The sequence below is a fragment of the Eutrigla gurnardus genome (genome assembly GCF_963514095.1).
Source record: "Eutrigla gurnardus genome assembly, chromosome: 18".
In the NCBI taxonomy this organism is placed as follows: Eukaryota; Metazoa; Chordata; class Actinopteri; order Perciformes; family Triglidae; genus Eutrigla; species Eutrigla gurnardus.
Genome location: NC_139929.1, coordinates 22,306,269 through 22,316,800, shown reverse-complemented (window position 1 = coordinate 22,316,800; position 10,532 = coordinate 22,306,269). Strand labels below are relative to the sequence as shown.

The 10,532-nt window shown below is 43.4% G+C and overlaps 1 protein-coding gene across 3 annotated transcripts in view; it reads right to left on the bottom strand.

Annotated features, from left to right (window-relative positions):
* Positions 1-1,234: 1,234 nt before the first annotated feature.
* The window catches only part of znf438 (zinc finger protein 438), a 72,769-nt gene continuing 63,471 nt past the window's right edge, over positions 1,235-10,532 (bottom strand). For all 3 annotated transcript variants that reach the window (XM_084033810.1, XM_084033809.1, XM_084033811.1), the window contains 2 exons: positions 6,316-8,067; positions 1,235-4,028 (listed from right to left, as the gene is read on the bottom strand). In XM_084033810.1, coding sequence (XP_083889936.1) covers positions 3,431-4,028; positions 6,316-8,039 — 2,322 coding nt within the window. In that variant the 5' untranslated portion in view covers positions 8,040-8,067 and the 3' untranslated portion in view covers positions 1,235-3,430. The remainder of the gene's footprint in view (positions 4,029-6,315; positions 8,068-10,532) is intronic.

Genomic DNA, 10,532 nt, shown 5'->3' with positions numbered 1-10,532 from the left:
AAACTCCCATTTTGTTGTTTTTCCTTTGATCTATATGGTCTTGGTCTTGTCTCGGTCTCGACCTCTAAAAGTCTTGGTCTTGTCTCGGTCTCAACCTCTAAAAGTCTTGGTCTTGTCTCGGTCTCGGCACTCTCTGGTCTCGGTAATGTCTTGGTCTCGGTTGATGCGGTCTTGACTACAACACTAGGAAGATGAAGATCAGTATCTCATGTCATCTCCATCTATTAAATATGAAGCATCACGAGGCACACGGCCATTGTTTTCTCTCAAAACACAGAGACCTTTCTCTGAACCTCAGCAGTCTCAAACCCGCTATCATGTTGCATTTTAAAGCTCCTTGTTGTAGTGCCGCTCATGTGTGGTCTAGCTAGTAAAAGAGATGTGCATTCAAAAGCAAAAAGCTGGAAATATAAGCACACACTGGCTCATGTTTGGATGCTGAAGCAGGCAGATGGAAGAGCTGTTGGGAGGGGAGGAGCACAGAGGTACGGCATATGTAGGCTTTTAAAAGCCCTTAGGCTAACCCACTCTGCTTGACCTTTACATACTGCACACACGAGCACACCTTTCCAGAGTAAAATATCAATTAATCCAGTTCTCTGAATCTCCTCTGATTATTATACATCGACTCTACGCTCCTGTCTGCCCCAGTCCTAAACTCAGCTTGTCCTTTTTGCTGTGGTAGATAGTGGCAGCCAGTCCAGTGGGCCTCATGTGGTGGACAGCAGCAACGTTCAGGTCTGAAAAGTGAAGAAGGCTGAAGTTCCTAACACTTACATTCTCTCTGGCCCACCAGGGGGCGACTCCTCTCTGGTTGTATAGAAGTCTATGAGAAAATGGTCTGTCTTGATGTTTTATCTCAGTAAACATTGTAAACATGAGTTTTTGGTCTCAATCTCTAGTTTCAAGTCTTCTTCAATCCAGCATGATGATCATTTAGTACATTATTTTTACTTTACATAAACTATAAAAACTATGAATAATCTGATGATTGCTGGGAAATATATATGTTGATGCTGTCCACCGTCAAGTGATTTATTTGATCATGTGACGATGCGATATGATGTTAGTGTGTGTGTGCTTGTGCTTCATAACCAAAATCGAATCATTTCATCCTCGAGTCCAAGGACATTTGCATCAAATTTAAAGAAATTGCCTCCAGGAGTTCCAGAGACAAGCCGAAACCCTGCCTGTGTTTCAGGCTCAGAGGCATACAAACATGGCAGTCACAATGTCCCGAATAAAGCATGTCTTTATTCCCATAAACATCGGTTCTTCCAGAACAGTCACAAACACAAACACTTTCAGTCTTATTCTTTTTTTGGGGGGGGTACACGGTCAACATATCAAGTGAGTCAAACACAACACATCACCTAACGTGGAATTTTTACTTTCCGACTTGTGCTGACAGTCATGTACGTTTCTCATCTGACTGAGGAAAGAAGAGTCTGACCCTTAATTCTGTCACTTCCTGCTTTTTGTTGAGGGCATGAACAAAGGGCAAAACACAGATGAGCACGCTAACATGGCATCCAGTGAACAGTGTACTTCATCCAGCGTTTTATGTCAGACACATAAAGGTCAGCTCTACGTGGCTTTTGTTGCCAGTGTTGGCAATGATATATTCATCTCGTTTCCTTCCTCCAATATGACAGCAGCTGATTCACTAGTAACTCTATGGAAATATATATATTTTTCTCAATATATTTATATATTCTATCTATGGAATACATCTGTCTATATATATACATATATATATATATATATATATATATATATATATATATATATACATATACATATACATATATATATATATACATATACATATACATATACATATATATACATATACATATACATATATACATATATAATTTGGGTAGGGTTTTTGAAAACATTCAGGTACATTCACTTGACCCTGTGATGTTTTTTTCTCTTCATATTAAAGATAAATACAGACAAATGTTAGCAGAGATAGTTGCCATATAGTAATAGCCTCCCATCAAGAAACAAGACATTAAGCATCCCCAACTTAGAAGAAGCAAACATGACAAAAGTCTCTGTGCTGGTTCTTTAAGGACCACCAACAAGCATAAATATACTAAAAGACCTCTGTATTCATTTAGAGTATAAAATAGCATATTTTCTGGACTTGACAACAGTTTATAGTAATAATAGAGTCTGGGTGCACACAATTCCACAGGTGTGTACATGAGCTGGCAACAACAGGTAGGCAATTCGATGGTCAACAAAAAAGTTTTCTGTCAGTGGTTAAAAAGCTTAAATGCAAAACTCACTTCTACAATCACTAGTGTGAATAGACCCTTGGCATATCACAGAATACACAAATAGGCATTAATCAACAAGTCAAGGAGATGGAACCCGGCCTATAGAGGACCATACTGACGGTAAGCCACACTACGCATGAACACTGACTCCGGTGTTGTCAGAAGGCCACATGGATGTCACTAGGGTGCTGGTTAGGAAAGTGTTCCTTCATGGGTCCGAGTTGACATAGGAAAGTTCAAGTCATAACCGAAATATGTAGTTTTCCGTAACATTAAAAGGATTTAGTACACATAGTGATTTATTTTAACCTGTAATAATCCAAGGCCAATAGATACATCGCCAGCCAGTGTGACAGAAGACAGTGTGCCCTTGTTGAGATTTACATTTCTCAGTATTTTAAAAAGGGTAAGTCCACCCAAATTAAAACCATGTATTATCACTTTCCCAGTTTCAGTCGAGATGAAGAAGATGTTTGTGACTTCTGCCTCTGATCCTAAAAAAATGCAGATGATTTGGAATTTTATTCACGGTTCTCACAGTATTATATCCACAAAAAAAGTTCCACACAGTAACAGCGATACTGTTTGAGCGGTCGTTCAACTTTAGAAAGCTATAACTTCACTGGTTTGGAGGCGGAAATCTCAGCACAGATATCTCTGACTGAGACTGAGCACATAAAACCAAAATGATCTGCATGGCTGGATACCATAAGAGGCAGGAAGTTGGGTGAAATGATCCTTTAACAGTATTACTGCGTCAGCTAGGTCATAAATTACCTTTTCAATAAGATTTAAATAGGCAGTAGAAAAAAATAATCCAACAGGATATTAAATATATACCTCCAAAGAAAATTTCCCAAATTCTGCCCAGACAGAACAGTGCAATCAAAATGAAAAATAAGATTAATTGGATTCTCTGACATAGAGAGAATATCCCTTATGAATTGTAACACAAAGATACATTTTCACCATTGGCTTGATAATATTTTTTCTTTGTGCCAGGTCAAATGCCTCAACTGGTGAAAGATGAAACTAGTGATGCAAGCCATAAGAGAAAGTCTCCGTCCCTGTGCTGCCGATTGTTAGGAGTGTGTGTGTGAGGAGGTGCCTCAGTGAAGGGCTCCATGCCCATCAAAGGGCTAGGCTGGATAGTGTGGGCTCGGAGCAGGAGTGTCCAGGTCCTTGTCCACCTCACCCTCTTCCTGGCCGGAGTAGGAGCTCAGTGCGTCCCACAGAAGGCTGGGCTGCTCACAGTGGTGGTGACTCCTCCAGTGCTCCATCACGCCATCTTTAGTGTCCAACACCTCACTGCAAAGCACACAGTTAAAGGCTGTGCCTGCTGCGAGGACCCCTAGGCTGCCACCACGAGCTGGTGACGAGAAGGCAGCGCTGTTCCCCCCCTCCCTTCCACGGTGGTGGGACATGATGTGCTTCTTCAGCTTGGAGAAGGAGACAAACTCCTCATTGCAGCTGCTGCACTTGACCAGGTTGCGCTTCTCATTAAGCTGCCGCCAGTAGTGGGCGGCGTGCTTCACCAGCTCGTTCTCAGCCTCGCGGCCACCCTGCTGCGATTGGCCATTTTCAGGTGGAACCTGGATCTCCTCCCCATGCACGTGGAGCAAGTGCATCTTCATGTCGGCAAAAGTGGGAGTGATGGCCTGGCAGCGGCCACATTTAATCTGCAGCTCCACAGGGTCTTCACGATCCTGCTCATCGGACGGCTCTGTGGAGATGGCTCTGCGGAGGAAAATAACATACAATGCTAATTAACAACTTTGGTATGCCTGTTTGGAAAAAGACCATTTCATATGTTTCATTTATATGTTGATAGGGCTGCACAATATTGGAACAAAACGGACATTTCACATTTTTTCTGCAATAAAGATTGGTATCTGAAAATGGTCCGTGTACGTTGTGGCCATCCGACTTTCGTTTTGAAGTCGACAATCGGAAAACGGAAAAATGACTCGTATCCCATTATTCGTTTTAAAATTGGAAAACAAGAAACGGAAAAAGACTCATTAACTGATATTTGATATTGTGTTCATGAATGGAAATCGGGAATGAAAAAACAGCGCCATTTTTAATTTTTCAACTGGCCCTCAAAATGCATCGGTGGAAAAGGGGCAAGGCATGAGTGACCACTTTGGTCTCCTGCAAGGCTTTAAGTTACAGAAGGCAGGAGGGGAACTGTTGGGTGCGCACTGCTACTTTCCTCAGTAGAACACCAGTAAAGCCACAGCGGACCAGCCATCTCATTTTGTCTTTTATTGTTTCTTCCAACTGGGTGAAAGTCACATAAAGCACAGCTAATCATAACTCTACACTATGTTAATTAATCGCTGTTGTTAGCAGGCTCCATGAGCTGCACCCCGACTCACGGAGCGGTCCCCGGTCGGTCAGAGCGCAGCCGACCCCGGCAGTCACACCGAGGATCAACAGCTGAGGGGCAGCGGCGAAGAGGCGGCGGCGGCGAAGAGGCGGAGGCTCTGATTCTCACCGTCGGTTTTGAACTGCTTTTATGTCCGCGTCATAACGCTTTTGGTGCGTGTTTAAAACAGTAGGTTTACTTAAAAATATGAGCGTCAGACGCTGTCTGCCGTTTATGAACAGTGTTTTAGAGCTCCCCCTAAATGTCTCAAAGTATGGCTTCCAGGTAATTTTGCAGCATAGCATAGCGCCTTCCGGGTCATTCAAAAAGACGTACGGCAAAATCTGGAATGAAAAATGGCACTGTTATTTCATCCCCGAATCCCATTCATGAACACAATAGCTAATCTCAGTTAATGAGTCGTTTCCCGTTTCTCGTTTTCAATGTTTTAAAACGAATAATGGGATACCAGTCATTTTGCCGTTTTTCGTTCTTTTATTTTGAAGCGAAAAACGGGAAACGACCGTTTTGCGATTGTCGACTTCAAAACAAAAGTCGGATGGCCGCAACGTACACAGACCGAAAATATACAGGAATTTTCTCTGTGAATTTGGTACATTTTTGAGTTAAGTATAACAATGTAATGAGTTAAAGGTTGAATAGGTCATTTGGAAAAAACAGAAAAAATAGAGACTTTGATTTGGAACACATCGCTGAACTGAAAAAGTCCCGCCCCCTTTGTTCAGAGCTCAGTTCAAAGTCGCTCCCCCAGAACACCAAACGAGTGCTCGAGATCGGCAGAGTGCAATCAGGAAGTAAGCATTGACAAACAGGCAGGCTGTCCAAATATTTTCTCCGGCCTGACTTTTTTGACGAGTTTTTCCAGTCCAGCCACATCCACAGATGACATTTTTTCTACTTTTTTTTTTATATCAGAGCATTTAATTTATTCATTGCTATCCTTATGTTACGAGGATTTCAAGTAATATAACATAAAGTGTATCTGAATAGAATTGCCTATTCTGCATTTAAGTATCAATTTAGGCTAGATCTATTCATTTTGTAAAGTAGTAAAAATTGTATTCATAAACTCAGTGGTGTTTTCGATATCAAAGCAAAAAAGTTGAACCCACAAAGCATGGTTAACCTGACTGGCGGCGTGTTTAAACATGGGTCAGGTAGGTCGTCAACATCACTGCAGGCCCCTTCCAGGGCAGTCTGTCCTGGTGGACAGGGTCTCGCAGGGAGAGTGGACAAAGAGAGTACTGAGGAAGCTGCGAGGTCACGGTTGGATCCACGAGTCACCTTTAACACAGGCCTTTCCAAGCTGCCATAATATAGTCACGCGACTACACTACAGGGAAATGATCTCGCTGGAGAGAGGCTCTTCCCATACAGAGCAGCCAGTGTAAAAGGTATAAAAATATATTGATTTCGTCAAACTGTGGCAGCAAGGCCTAGCCTGTAGGCCATTTATACAAGTTTTTGGGGGGGATTAGTCATGGAAAATGAGTGTACAAAGAAATGTTTTCCTTCAATCAGGAAAAATAGCGTGACAAGTATTGCACATGCGCACATCGCAATGCAGCAACAATATCTTTTTAAGCCATAGTTGACATTATGAAGTTGGTTCTCAAACAATAATAATCTTACCCCTCCATAGATTCATCATCCTCGTGATGGCTAATGGACGGCTCCACGGTCAGCACCACCTTGTGGACCTCTCTCAGATGACTGAAGTAAACCCCTACATATCCAAAGGCCTTCTCACAGAACTCACAGCTCAGAGACCGACGTGGGCGTATCTCGGAGTGGTGAAGCTTCATGTGGGTGCTCAGGCTGCCGGAGTGAGCATATGCTTTTCGGCAGACTGGGCAGATGTAGGGCCGGCTATTGGTGTGACTGTTCATGTGGCTCTGGAGATGATGCTTGAACTGGAAACAGCGGCTGCAGGTGGGGCAACGGTGGAGTGGACGGCTGCCGATGAAGACTCTCGGATGGGAGACTCCTCTCAGGTGGAGGGTTACTGGGGCTGGTTGGGGAGGACACTCCTGGGCCTTGGTTGTGGTAGTGGTGGGGAGCTTATGACCAAGAACAAGCTCCTGTTCTTGGCCATCTGGGGTAATGGCAGGCAAGCTAACCAGCTGGGGAACTGTCTCCATAACCAGTATGGGCTTGGGTCGGATGCTGCGGTACTTTTTTGAAATATCAACTTCCTTTTGTTTGGAGCCAGGAACAACTGATGGAGGTTTCTCTGGGACCCTTCTACGGAAGAAAGACAAAGACCTCTTCTTTCTGGCTTCAAATGCCAAGATGTCCTCGATTGTTTTTCTCTTCCTCCCTCTCTTCTTGCCAGGTGGTTTCTGCAGGGTCTCCAACATAGGCATGAGGGTGGTCTTTGCCTGGGGCTGTAGAATTGAGTCTGGCACCTGGTTGTGACCCAAGGCTTCAGCCATCTCGAGGTTCTTGGATGTAGGATCTAAGGGGCTGGTGATTCCGGTCTGGCTCGAGAAACCCTTATTCTCTGGGGACAAATTGTTGAGCTTGGCAGCTGGGATGAGGGTGCTCTTCATTTTAGAGTAGGGCATAATGGGAAGTTTACCCTTGGGTGGGGATGGGATGATCTGAACTGCTTTGCTGAAAATGGCTGACGACAGCACAGTGATACTACTCTGGGGCTGGGCTGCAGTGGACTTAGATTGGCACAGCCTTAGAGTAGTCTTACTTTCCTCTGGGGATTTGAATGGGGAACCTTTGACAGCAGAAGGGGGGTATTGGAGGTTCTGAATAAGACTAGCTTTAGCAGGTCGTTCAGAGCCATCTGGTGCTTGCTCTAAGTGAGAACTCGGGTACAGGACAGCATTGTCTGGGAGTAGAGCAGTGACAGAGATGTCAGAAGAGGCTGGGTCAATAAGGTTTACTTGTTCTGAAGGTTCCTCTTTGGTCACCGGGATTTCCTTTGCGTGCTGGTACTCCTGTTGTTCCTTCTTCACCACTGATGATATTTGCACTGTCACAGCAGACTTGGCTGGTTTTGACCTTGCTGCTAATGGGGGTGACTTGACCTTATCAGTGGTTCCTTTGCTCCTCACTGGCTGGTATCTGGGAATGGGCAACTTGAGGTTCTTTTGGGTGTGTTGCTGTTGTGTCTGCGAGGACACCGAAGGGGGCAGTGCCACCAGAGAGAAAGTGCCATCCTGACCTGCTATCTGCATCAGTGCATAGTTTTGGGTGGGCACAAGGATGGAATTGGGGCTGGAGGCTGTGGTAGCCTCAGGGAGGGCAGAGGGAGGCTGGCTGGACAGGGCCGCAGGGGAGGGGGAGGGCACCACGGACGGGGCCTTGGGGGCGATGCTCCGGAACTGAAGGCTCTTCATCTGAAGGGCTGGACTCACTGGCTGCCAACTGAAACAGAATCACATTCACATATTAGTTATCGAGAATAGCTAAGCTTTTTCAGCCTTATTGCTCTTTTAGCAATAACGCTCTAGCCATGGACTGCATATAAGAAGTAGACATAGTCAGCATGACGTTACCTATTGGTTTGTGGATTACGGGTTTTAAAGCCTCAGGTTTTGCATTTGGCCATCGCCATCTTGGATTTTTTGCAACCAATGAACATAAGTGACCATATTTGGACTCCAGCCGGCTGGATCTGAAGAACATGAGCAACAGAGCACCACCCCCCGAGCCGGTACCTTACTGCATCAGGCTTCTGGTGTGAAGTTGTTAACAAAGTCAGCTTCATAATTCAAGGACAAGTTGACAGCAAAGTGGTAAAGTCATCTTAGTATCTAACTGCATTGGTAGCGACCTGTCAATCACAAGGTAGCCAGGCCCCTAAAGCATCCGCTGCTTTCTGGTCTGTTGGACTCTAAATGGACCATCATGCTGGATTGAAGAAGACTTGAAACTAGAGATTGAGACATAAACTAATGTTTACAATGTTAATGACTTAATACATTTACATTTTCTCATAGACTTCTATACAATCAGACTTCTTATTGCAACCAGAGGAGTCACCCCTGATGGCCAGTAGAGAGAATGCTGGTTTAAGGCACTTAACTGGAGGTTGCCACCTGGGCCCAGTATTTCAAAACTTGTAATCCAGATCAGAATAATCCAGATAATGAAATCCTCCTTTTCTCATTCATGGATCAAGGTGATCCTGCTGACTTTATCTGAGTATTTGAAAACAGTGGCCGGGTGGATCACCGTGATCCCGACCTGGCTGGATACGGTTTACCAAATCTCAAGTCTCCGCTTCCGGATCTGAAACATGGCGGACTACTTCACGGAAGGAGCAGCTGGGAGCACGACTTTCACGTCAAAAATGTAAGTTTACCGTCGTCTAATGTTGAGCGGTTTAAGGACCATATGAACGCCAACCAACATATCGTGCTAGCTAACTATATGAATTGTCAGGTACTTAAAACCAGGCTGTAGCGATCTCTAATTGAGCCGCGGCCGTGCTAACGGTAGTTAACTCGGCTCCATTGACTTGCGTGTTAAACAGCTAGCGGGCTAGCGGTAGCTGGCTTTGTTTATGAATTTTGCGGTCCATGGTTTGATTTACAAGGTAATTAATCTGACGTACATTATAACATAACTGTTTAAACTAACATCAACCTGTTCGGAGTTTATTAGCATAACGTCATTGGCAACACAGCAGACTTAAAATAGGCTACATGTAAAAAAAAAAAAAACGACCAGACCCGACTGCTACAGTGCTTTGGAAACCTAACATTACACTGTGTATGTGTGTTGTGTATGATCTATGAAGTTAATTCAGAAGTGTCAGAATGCTACAGTAATGCTGGGAAAATCATGCTGTTGTCATCATGCACACAATTTCTGTGATTATTGTGGATTCCCAATGAAGACAAAGATATTACTCATACCCTTCCCTTTCTTCTACTTTCAGAGCCTACTCAGCTATTAAGGACAGGGTCTGTATGAGTGCTGGAAATCCTTGGAAATGCTTCAATTGCAGTTATAAGTTGTTGGATTTTGAATAAAGTGCTGGAAAGTGTTTGAAATTGTAGTTGCATTATTTTCATGTATTATAGCATGTATTATCAGTGACACAATTAGATACATTTTTCCATCCTAATTTGTCTCCCTTTATGTAGAAGGCTCTCAGGAAACATAATTGTGGTAATTTAAAGCAAAATAGCATATGATTTGGTTAAGTAAAATAAGCAGTTTGTACACAAACACTTACTGAAATACATTGCTGCTTGTCTTTGTTTTGTTATAATTGATTCAAGTTTGTTTGGACCCTGCATTCCTGTCTTTGTCTGACTAAATGTATGTTGTGTGTTTTGGTACATATGTTAAAATGACACTAGAATTTGAGAAATAGGTCTGTTTTTGTCACTCTTATTTATAGCAGTTTCAGGAAATATAGCCAAACACTTTTGCTACACCTTAAATGTTCTTAAATTACTCCAATTTGTTTCAAGTAATGCACTGACAATTTAGATTAAGTGTAATGAACATCTTGAGTAACAATATCTAGGAGAAGTGGAGGTGAGACATTGTCAATCCAAGTCAAATCCACCTCTGAGGTGGGATCCAAATTATCCTGAAATTTTGGTATCAAGTTGATCCTGATCTCTGCCTTAAGTTTTGAAATACCCAAATCCAGCCATTTATCTGGATTCAAGGGAGGATTGGATTACCAAAGCTGAATCCTGATCTTCAGGATCAGGATTCTCTGGATCTGTGTTGAAATACCCCGTTTTCAGATCAGATCAAGATTTAATCCAATCCGACCAGGATAATCCAGTCAGATCACTTTTGAAAATACTGGACCCAGAGGCTCTAACCTCAGATTTCCACATCCAGAATAACTGCAAACATTGCAA